This window comes from Oncorhynchus clarkii, unplaced genomic scaffold (genome assembly GCF_045791955.1).
Source record: "Oncorhynchus clarkii lewisi isolate Uvic-CL-2024 unplaced genomic scaffold, UVic_Ocla_1.0 unplaced_contig_1782_pilon_pilon, whole genome shotgun sequence".
NCBI lineage: Eukaryota > Metazoa > Chordata > Actinopteri > Salmoniformes > Salmonidae > Oncorhynchus > Oncorhynchus clarkii.
Genome location: NW_027260073.1, coordinates 5001 through 16669, shown reverse-complemented (window position 1 = coordinate 16669; position 11669 = coordinate 5001). Strand labels below are relative to the sequence as shown.

Sequence of the window (11669 nt, the reverse complement as noted above, 5' to 3'; positions counted from 1 at the left end):
GGGACCAACCCTGAACATAAAATAGCTTACTTTCTGTCGCAACTTGCCATAAACTGCCTTATGAAGTGGTAAGATGGACTTTAGCTATGTGACGTGAGAAGTTCTTATGCCTTGTTTCATTTGTGTAAAAAAAAAGAAGGGAACATGACTTTTGATGTTTGTTTAGTACAGTGAAATAATCAGCACTATTTTGGTGACAAACAAACAAAAAAACACTGAGGAGGAATGGGAGTCCTGATTTTTATTTCATTATTTTTCATTTATTCAAATCTGATGAAGCTCATGTGGATCATATAACATAGCGTCTGAAACTCCAGGGAACTGGTCAAAATACACGATGTTTCCATGGCGATGCATCACTTCATATTATTAATAGGGCAACTGCTGTGTGAAAAAGCATTAGACTGGTCCCAGATCTGTTTGTGCCGAACATGTTTGACATAATGACTATATTGACAGCACAAACCGATCTGAGACCAGGTGACCACTGCATCACTGTAGACCAGGGATTGAAATAGCCAAGGAGTCGCGTGGGTAACGTTAGAAAGAGAGAAACGGGTGCATCTCTTGACCTTTGAACCTAATCAGCGCCACAGATATAAATACGTCTTACAGTATATCTTCTATTTCAATGGTCTGTTATTACTAGTGACATACCAGGTCACTTGTCTAAAGCATCTGACCCTTTGTGTGACCCTTTGTCCTAATGTGAACCTTTATTTCTGTATCCTGGTATAATATCTCATCATCCCCCTCACCTTCCTCCCAAACAAGAATAAATGGGTAAGCAAAAGTGAAACACCTCCGAAAAAAATTATAATAATCTGCAATCAGGCATGCGGACGACAGAGGCCATCACTAACTAACCCTGGAGAATCTACTGCTAATTGGATAAATATGTCTGTTTGGTCTCCTCTGTGACAAGGGCACAATCTCTTTCTCTCTTTCAGCTTGAACGTTTTTCTGTTTTCTGGCGGTGGGCGATTGGACATTTGCATGACATCCCACTGTCTCACTGACTCCATGTACTCAACGTGATTGCAGGGCAGAATGCCACTTAATTGTCTGTGGGTGTTTTAAAAATACACGTCCATGGAAATAGACACTCATTATTTGATCTTGTTTGCTGTTAGAGGCACTAAATTACAAATGCCCGGGTTTCATTCACAGATTTGCAAGTCAAATGGACCAAGTGGCATCGCAGCAGCTCGATGTAATCATTAGAGAATAAAATGCTAAATAGAAAATGAATAAAATGTTTCATTACGACAGCCATGCTTAACTTGCTTGTCCCCATGATCCTTGAGTTCAGAACAGACTTGATTTGACTTTGTTCTATTTTCCCTGAGTTCTTTTGTGCTTTTGCAAATCAGACACCAGGAATCATTGTTATTATCTAAGTACTGCAAGCAGGGGTCTTTCTGTATGAATAGGATTGTGGGTACAACCCTTACCGATATGGGTACCTGATGTTGTTGTGACCATCGATATCTATGGTCGTGACAATGTTGCTGTGACAATGTAGACACATCTATCCCAGAGGAGATTATCCAGGCTTTAAGACATCGCTTTATGCTTTCACTAATCTCTGAAGCCAGAGCCAAATCTTGATTATTTTCAGTCTGTCACAAAAGACAATGCCTCCACCAAAACAGATGTAACTGTGCCTGTACTGCATGTTGTCCAGGCACGGCTGGCGTACGTAGCGGCGGAGGGGGAGTTAAAGCAGCCGTTTAAAGATGAGCTCCCAACCAGACAGGCTCAGCTCTCCACCCTGCAAGACACTGAGGAGTTTGACGTCCTTGTCGTAGGGGGAGGGGCCACGGGCTCCGGATGTGCCTTAGACGCTGTCACACGCAGTGAGTCCCCACGAACTGCATCATTTTGGAAAACCTTTTTGGTTGGGGTCAATTACATTTCAATTTCAGTCAATGTGCAGGAGAGTCGAGGCTATTCTTCTCTCAATATTATGAGGCCCTCAATGCAATATGCATGCCTTGCCATTTTCCCTTCATGCATATTACACGACAGGAGAAACACATGGAAGTCATAACCTATCAAATGCCTCCTGAATAACTCTGACTCTCAGGGTGCATCTGAAAAGGCACCCTATTCCCTATATAGTGCACTACTTTTGACCAGAACCCTATGAGCCCTGGTTTAAAGTAGTGTGCCATATAGTCTGAAATATCACCCCATTCCCTGTCTAAATCCTGGTCTTGTCTTGATTTGTCTCTGCTCTCCTAGACCTCAAGACTGCCCTGGTGGAGAGGAATGATTTCTCATCGGGGACCAGCAGCCGGAGCACCAAGCTCATCCACGGGGGAGTACGATACCTCCAAAAGGCCATCATGAAGTTAGATTACGAACAGGTAAACGGCTCGTTTTTCCGATGCTGCCTGACAGTTGGTTCCCTCTGGGATCACATTGCTTTGTTTTCCCCCGTTGTGGACATTTTATAATTGAAAAGAGATTGAGAGGTTGGAAGATTCAGAGGGTTGTAGGGCACTAGGTGTTTCCCATAATCCTTCCTTGGTCTGCTATTGTGTGAATGCTACGGGTATACTCCTACTCTTCTACCAACAAGTACTGTGTTATGTGTTAGATGTTATCCACCCATTTTACTGACCTCTGAACCCCTCTTTCCCCCGTTCTCAGTACATGATGGTGAAAGAGGCTCTCCACGAGCGCTCCAACCTGCTAGACATCGCCCCTCATCTGTCTGCCCCACTACCCATCATGCTCCCTGTTTACAAGTAAGACATGAGTCCACACAGTTAGTAGAATGAGTGTTATACCCTTTCAACTGAAAATGTTCTGAGTGTGTGGTGGTTGTTTATTCTAATGGTTACCCTCGAATGGTCACCTTGAATGGTCACTGACTTTAAGTCACTCTGGATAAGAGCATCTGCTAAATGACCAACATATAAATGTAATGGCTGAATGTACTCTGTCTACTGGGCTGGTATAAAGATGTTGTACTGTCTGTTTATAGATGGTGGCAGCTGCTGTCCTAAATCAAATCATATCAAACTTTATTTGTCACATGCCCTGAAAACAAGTGTAGACCTTACTGTGTAATGCTTACTTTACAAGCCCTTACTTACAAGCGTACTTACAAACCAACAGTGCAGTTCAAGAAGAGTTTCAAAAAAAAATATTTACCAAATTATCTAAAGTAAAAAAAAAAAAAAAGTAACACAATAAATGAACAATAACGAGGCTATATACAGGGGATACCGAGTCAGTGTGTGTGGTTACAGAAGTAATTTGTACATGTAGGTAGGGGTGAAGTGACTATGCATAGATAATAAACAGCGAGTAGCAGCAGTGTACAAAACAAATGGGGGGGGAAGGGGGTCGATGTAATAGTCTGGTGGCCATTCGATACATTTTTCAGCAGTCTTATGCCTTGGGGTAGAAGCTGTTAAGGAGACTTTTGGTCCTAGACTTGGCGCTCTGGTACCCCTTGCCGTGCGGTAGCAGAGAAAGACTTGGGTGATTGGAGTCTCTGACTGTTTTATGGGCTTTCGTCTGACCGCCTATTATAGAGGTCCTGGATCGCAGGAAGTTTGGCCCCAGTGATGTACCGGGCCGTACGCACCACCCTCTACAGCACCTTACGGTCAGATGTGGAGCAGCTGCCACACCAGGCGGTGATGCAACCGGTCAGGATGCTCTCGATATTGCAGCTGTAGAATGTTTTGAGGAACTGTTGACCCATGCCAAATCTTTTCAGTCTCCTGAGGGGGACTGCATAGGTTTTGTCGTGCCCTCATGGACCATGATAGATCGTTGGTGATGTGGACACCAAGGAACTTGAAACTCTCGACCCGCGGGAGGTGTTTAGTCCCAGGGTCCTTAACTTAGTGATGAGCTTCGTGGGCACTATGGTGTTGAACGCTGAGCTGTAGTCAATGAACAGCATTCTCACATATGTGTTCCTTTTGTCCAGGTGGGAAAGGGCAGTGTGGAGTGCGATTGAGATTGCGCCATCTTTGGATCTGTTGGGGTGGTATGCAAATTGGAGTGGGTCTAGGGTATCCGGGAGGATGGTGTTGATGTGAGCCATGACCAACCTTTCAAAGCACTTCATGGCTACCGACGTGAGTGCTACGGGATGGTAATTATTTAGGCAGGTTACCTTCACTTCTTTTGGCACAGGGACTAGGGTGGTCTGCCTGAAACATGTAGGTATTACAGACTCAGTCAGGGAGAGGTTGAAAATGTCAGTGAAGTCACATGCCAGTTGGTCTGCGCATGCTTTGAGTACAAGTCCTGGTAATCCATCTGTCCCCGCGGCTTTGTGAATTTTGACCTGTTTAAAGGTCTTCCTCACATTGGCTACCGAGAGCGTTATCACACAGTCATCCAGATCAGCTGGTGCTCTCGTGCATGCTTCAGTGTTGCTTGCCTCGAAGCGAGCTTGTAAGGCATTTAGCCGTAACCCCCAAACTAGCTCATCTAGAGCCGGTGTAGTAGGATTCAATATTAATCCGGTATTGACACTTTGCTTGTTTGATGGTTCATCTGAGGGCATAGCAGGATTTCTTATTGGCCACCGGATTAGTGTCCCGCTCCTTGAAAGTGGCGGCTCTAGCCTTTAGCTCGATGCGGATGTTGCCTGTAATCCATGGCTTCTGGTTAGGATATGTACGTACGGTCACTGTGGGGATGTCGTCGTCGATGCACTTATTGATGAAGCTGAAGACTAAGGTGGTACACTCCTCATTGCCATTGGATGAATCCTGGAACATATTCCAGTCTGTGCTAGCAAGACAGTCATGTAGCGTAGCATCCGCATCATCTGACCACTTCCGTATTGAGCGAGTCACTCGTACTTCCTTCTTTAGTTTTTGCTTGTAAGCAGGAATCAGGAGGATAGAATTATGGTCAGATTTGCCAACTGGAGGGTGGGGGAGAGCTTTGTACGTATCTCTGTGTGTGAAGGTGGTCTAGAGTCCCCCCCCCCCCCCTCTGGTTGCACATGTGACATGCTGGAAAAATTTGGTAAAACTGATTTAAGTTTGCCTGCGTTAAAGTCCCCGGCCACTAGTAGCGCCGCTTCTGGGTGAGCATTTTCTTGTTTGCTTATGGCCTTATAGAGTTGGTTGAGTGTGGTCTTAGTGCCAGCATCGATCTGTGGTAGTAAAAAAACGGCTACGAATAATATAGATGAGAACTCTCTTGATAGATAGTGTGGTCTACAGCTTATCATAAGGTACTCTACCACAGGCGAGCAATACCTCTAAACTTTTTTAATATTAGACATTGCGCACCTGTTATTGACAACAAGACACACACCCCACCCCTCATCTTACCAGGCGTAGCTTCTCTGTTCTGCCGGTTCATTGAAAATCCCACCAGCTCTATATTATCCGTGTCACTGTTCAGCTACGACTCGTTGAAACATAAGATATTACAGTTCTTAATGTCCGTTTGGTAGGATATTCGTAATCGTAGGTCATCAATTTTATTTTCCAATCATTGCATATTAGCAAGTAGAATTGATGGCAGTGGGAGTTTACTCGCTCGTCTACGGATTCTCAAAAGGCAGCCCGATCTGCGTCATCCTTTCCTCCGTCTTTTCTTCATGCAAATGAAGAGGATCTGGGCTTGTTCCCAGGAGAGCAGTAAATCTTTCTCGTCAGACTCGTTAAAGGAAAAAGCTTCTTCCAGTTCATGGTATGTAATCCCAGTTCTGATATCCAGAAGATATTTTCGGTCATAAGAGACGGTAGCATTATGTACATTATGTACAAAATAAGTTTAATAATAAGGTACAAACAACGCAAAAAAAATTAACAAAATAGCACAATTGGTTACAGGCATGTAAAACGTCAGCCATTCCCTTTCGGCGACCATCTTAGATGAACTACTGGACTGGTAGAAAGATGTACTGTACTATCTGTTTATAGATGGTGGCAGCTGCCATACTACTGGGCTGGTATAAAGATGTACGACCTGGTCGCTGGAGGCCAGTGTCTGAAGAGCAGTTATGTCCTCAGTAAGAACAAGGCTCTGGAACTCTTCCCCATGCTGAAGAAAGACAAGCTGGTGGGAGCCATCGTCTACTATGATGGTGAGTATTTCTCATTATTATCTTAATTGAAAGGGCTTTTTAGTCCAGGAGTAGGTTTAGTCTGGATCCGGGGAACTGGTCCAAAATGTGTTACACTCACTGTAAGTCTCTCTGGATAACAGTGTCTCTGCTAAATGACTAAGATGTATAATTGTTGTTGGACATACCAACACTTCAGTCAGTAATGCTCCGATAGGATGGTAATAACCGTCTCATTTATCAAGATGCTTTTCTTCTGTTTGCTAAGTGGGCTATGTCTAGGGCCGGTTTGCCATACATTAAGAATTCATATTAGCCTACACTGTTATTAAACAAAACTCATGTTCATAAAAATACTTCCTTTTTCCCAACAGTAACAAAATAATTTTTCTTTAGTGTGGGTGTGATTGAATGTGACCCAAGTCAACAACAAGACAAGACACAAGGCAGCCGGTGGCCATCAGATCTCACATGTCCATTGATGCCTGAACCAATGCGTCTGCGAGCAGCTTGTGCTCTCTATGCGCCTTGGGCCAAGGCTGTGTAGTGTGTGCGTGGCCTGGATTGGCACGGAGACAACCAATCAGATGTTCCGGCTCTATCTGGGTGTACTCTGTGCAGAGAATGTCCCATTAGTTGACTGGAGGCCTCTCTTTTTCAAACCAACAACAGCCAACTCTGTGTCTGAAGGCTACCTGAATCAGTCAGTCTACATTTAGATTCTACTAGGTCTCTCCAAGAGTGGAAAGACAACCTCTTCTCCAGATACCTGAGCAACAGTTCATCACATTTACTCACTTGACTTTCTAAGGAAGAGTGAGGCATGTTGATATTTTTTTAGCGTTTTGTTTATTTGAATGCGTTTTGTTTATTGCTCATTTGAAACGTGCAGAACATATTTGTAGCTTAACATTTCTTCCAGGCAGAATGTTTGTGTATGTATTGTCTCTGGGTGTGCTGACTGTCCTACAGCAAACAGAGAATATTCAGAGGGGTTTTGTGTTGGGTTGAATCAGCATTGTTGGGTTGGTTTGTACCCCTCCCCCCCAGGAGGCTGAGGGGGTCTTTTCTCTCCAATTATTCCGTCTGGAACAATCACGGCCGTGACATTTCAAAAGCTGACCTTCTCTGCTACTGCGGCTCAGAGAAGAGGAGAGCAGTACCGTGGTCTGACTGCCAGACTGCTCTGTCTCCTCCTGTTCTTCACCCTGCCGGGTGGGATCTTAGACTTCACCAGCGTTACTCATTTCCCAGGAGACCAGTGTGGTCCAACACACACACACACACAGACACAGAGAGACACACACACAGACACACACACACACACACACACACACACACACACACACACACACACACACACACACACACACACAGACAGGAGTCCTCATTCTTACTAATTCATTCTGCACAAGTGTGTAATTGTATTTTTTCAGCAAGCAACCATGAACTGGTTTGTTAGACGTATCATATTTTGGGTTAACGACAGGGTCTCCAGTCATACCTTCTGCTGCCTAATGTGAGGCATCAGCCCAGCCAAGCACACCCCAGCCCCACGTCAGCCCACCCCAAGCCAGCACTGTCCAGCCCAGCCCTGGCTGTCTGTCCCATCCCACAAGCTCTCTGACTAGTGATTTGAGTAGCACCAGCAGGCATGGCTTAGGACCGGGCCTTGAGGGCAGCAATGAACCAAATGCCCCTGCAAGGGATTCCCACACATTAGATACACCACAGCCACACTGCACTTAAAAGCTCCGTTCCAAATTCTTAAAGATGCAATATTTAACTTTTTGGGCAACCTGACCAAATGCACATAGAAATGGGAGTTATAGATCTGTCATTCTCATTGAAAGAAAGTCTGAGAAGCGGTAGATCTGTTCTGTGTGCTATTTCTATGCTTCTATTCTTAAGTTTAGTTTTTGTGTCTTTCTACTTTGGGTTTTGTACACAAGCTTCAAACAGCTGAAAATACTATATTTTTGTTTATGGAAAATATATTTCGGTTTAGATGGTACAATGATTCTATACAATATAATTGCTTGTTTTGGCACATAAACTGGAATTAGGCTAACCAGGAAATGGTGGAACAATTCTGCATAGAGCACCTCTAAGGAAATCTTCCTTATTTGTTTCTATTTCTCTTCGACCCCCTCCTATCGTCTCTCACCCTTCACCCCCCCCCCCCCCCCCCCCCCCCCCCGCTACAGGACAGCATAACGATGCTCGTATGAACCTGGCGATCGCCCTGACAGCAGCCAGACATGGTGCTGCCATCGCTAACTACACAGAGGTGGTCCACCTGCTGAAGAAAACAGACACAGGGACGGGCAAGGAGAAGGTCTGTGGGGCGCGCTGCAGGGACGTTATCACAGGTACACACACTTGTATCTGCACACACACACGAAGACACAGTATGACAGTGGTTTTTGACAGAAACAGTTATGATCTCTCACAGGAAATGAATTTGACGTCAGAGCCAAATGTGTCATTAACGCCACGGGACCGTTCACGGACTCTCTGAGGAAGATGGACGACGGGAAAAACATTAACATCTGCCAGCCCAGTGCTGGGGTTCACATAGTTATCCCTGGTTATTACAGGTACAGTACAGGGACAGAACCACACTGTCACACCTTCACACCAGGGACAGCACCACACTGTCACACCTTCACACCAGGGACAGCACCACACTGTCACACCTTCACACCAGGGACGGCACCACACTGTCACACCTTCACACCAGGGACGGCACCACACTGTCACACCTTCACACCAGGGACGGCACCACACTGTCACACCTTCACACCAGGGGCAGCACCACACTGTCACATCTTCACACCAGGGACGGCACCACACTGTCACACCTTCACACCAGGGATAGCACCACACTGTCACACCTTCACACCAGGGACAGCACCACACTGTCACACCTTCACACCAGGGACAGCACCACACCTTCACACCAGGGACAGCACCACACTGTCACACCAGGGACAGCACCACACTGTCACACCTTCACACCAGGGACAGCACCACACTGTCACACCTTCACACCAGGGACGGCACCACACTGTCACACCTTCACACCAGGGACAGCACCACACCTTCACACCAGGGACAGCACCACACTGTCACACCTTCACACCAGGGACAGCACCACACTGTCACACCTTCACACCAGGGACGGCACCACACTGTCACACCTTCACACCAGGGACGGCACCACACTGTCACACCTTCACACCAGGGACGGCACCACACTGTCACACCTTCACACCAGGGGCACCACACTGTCACACCTTCACACCAGGGACAGCACCACACCTTCACACCAGGGACAGCACCACACTGTCACACCTTCACACCAGGGACGGCACCACACTGTCACACCTTCACACCAGGGACGGCACCACACTGTCACACCTTCACACCAGGGACGGCACCACACTGTCACACCTTCACACCAGGGACAGCACCACACTGTCACACCTTCACACCAGGGACAGCACCACACTGTCACACCTTCACACCAGGGACAGCACCACACTGTCACACCTTCACACCAGGGACAGCACCACACTGTCACTACTTCACACCAAGGACAGCACCACACTGTCACACCTTCCCAGCAGGGACAGCACCACACAGTCACACCTTCCCAGCAGGGACAGCACCACACTGTCACACCTTCACACCAGGGACAGCACCACACTGTCACACCTTCACACCAGGGACAGCACCACACCTTCACACCAGGGACAGCACCACACTGTCACACCTTCACACCAGGGACAGCACCACACTGTCACACCTTCACACCAGGGACAGCACCACACTGTCACACCTTCACACCAGGGACAGCACCACACTGTCACTACTTCACACCAGGGACAGCACCACACTGTCACACCTTCACACCAGGGACGGCACCACACTGTCACACCTTCACACCAGGGACGGCACCACACTGTCACACCTTCACACCAGGGACGGCACCACACTGTCACACCTTCACACCAGGGGCAGCACCACACTGTCACATCTTCACACCAGGGACGGCACCACACTGTCACACCTTCACACCAGGGATAGCACCACACTGTCACACCTTCACACCAGGGACAGCACCACACTGTCACACCTTCACACCAGGGACAGCACCACACCTTCACACCAGGGACAGCACCACACTGTCACACCAGGGACAGCACCACACTGTCACACCTTCACACCAGGGACAGCACCACACTGTCACACCTTCACACCAGGGACGGCACCACACTGTCACACCTTCACACCAGGGACAGCACCACACCTTCACACCAGGGACAGCACCACACTGTCACACCTTCACACCAGGGACAGCACCACACTGTCACACCTTCACACCAGGGACGGCACCACACTGTCACACCTTCACACCAGGGACGGCACCACACTGTCACACCTTCACACCAGGGACGGCACCACACTGTCACACCTTCACACCAGGGGCACCACACTGTCACACCTTCACACCAGGGACAGCACCACACCTTCACACCAGGGACAGCACCACACTGTCACACCTTCACACCAGGGACAGCACCACACTGTCACACCTTCACACCAGGGACGGCACCACACTGTCACACCTTCACACCAGGGACGGCACCACACTGTCACACCTTCACACCAGGGACGGCACCACACTGTCACACCTTCACACCAGGGACAGCACCACACTGTCACACCTTCACACCAGGGACAGCACCACACTGTCACACCTTCACACCAGGGACAGCACCACACTGTCACACCTTCACACCAGGGACAGCACCACACTGTCACTACTTCACACCAAGGACAGCACCACACAGTCACACCTTCCCAGCAGGGACAGCACCACACAGTCACACCTTCCCAGCAGGGACAGCACCACACTGTCACACCTTCACACCAGGGACAGCACCACACTGTCACACCTTCACACCAGGGACAGCACCACACCTTCACACCAGGGACAGCACCACACTGTCACACCTTCACACCAGGGACAGCACCACACTGTCACACCTTCACACCAGGGACAGCACCACACTGTCACACCTTCACACCAGGGACAGCACCACACTGTCACTACTTCACACCAGGGACAGCACCACACTGTCACACCTTCACACCAGGGACAGCACCACACTGTCACACCTTCACACCAGGGACAGCACCACACTGTCACACTGTCACACCAGGGACAGCACCACACTGTCACACCTTCACACCAGGGACAGCACCACATTGTCACACCTTCACACCAGGGACAGCACCACACTGTCACACCTTCACACCAGGGACAGCGCCACACTGCCACACCAGGTAAATTTAGGTCATGAATTGAAATTCAACTCATGAATTGAAAATTGTAATTTTATTTTTAATGAGGGAATTTCAATTCAGCAGCGCTGACCAACCAGGTCTTCCTAAATGTAGTTGTCATTTCCATAGCCCCTCCTCCCTCTGCCCTGTTCTTGTAGTCCTGACAACATGGGTCTCCTGGACCCGGCAACCAGCGACGGCCGTGTCATCTTCTTCCTGCCCTGGGAGAAGATGACCATAGCCGGGACGACGG

At 48.1% G+C, this 11669-nt stretch overlaps 1 protein-coding gene across 1 annotated transcript in view; it reads left to right on the top strand.

Moving 5' to 3' along the window:
• The first annotated feature begins 1568 nt into the window (after positions 1 to 1568).
• The window catches only part of LOC139401073 (glycerol-3-phosphate dehydrogenase, mitochondrial-like), a 15074-nt gene continuing 4973 nt past the window's right edge, over positions 1569 to 11669 (top strand). Inside the window, exons 1-7 of the mRNA XM_071145579.1 lie at positions 1569 to 1859; positions 2248 to 2372; positions 2659 to 2756; positions 5919 to 6082; positions 8269 to 8433; positions 8517 to 8661; positions 11575 to 11669. The exon at positions 11575 to 11669 is cut by the window's right edge and continues 99 nt beyond it. Coding sequence (XP_071001680.1) covers positions 2352 to 2372; positions 2659 to 2756; positions 5919 to 6082; positions 8269 to 8433; positions 8517 to 8661; positions 11575 to 11669 — 688 coding nt within the window. The 5' untranslated portion in view covers positions 1569 to 1859; positions 2248 to 2351. The remainder of the gene's footprint in view (positions 1860 to 2247; positions 2373 to 2658; positions 2757 to 5918; positions 6083 to 8268; positions 8434 to 8516; positions 8662 to 11574) is intronic.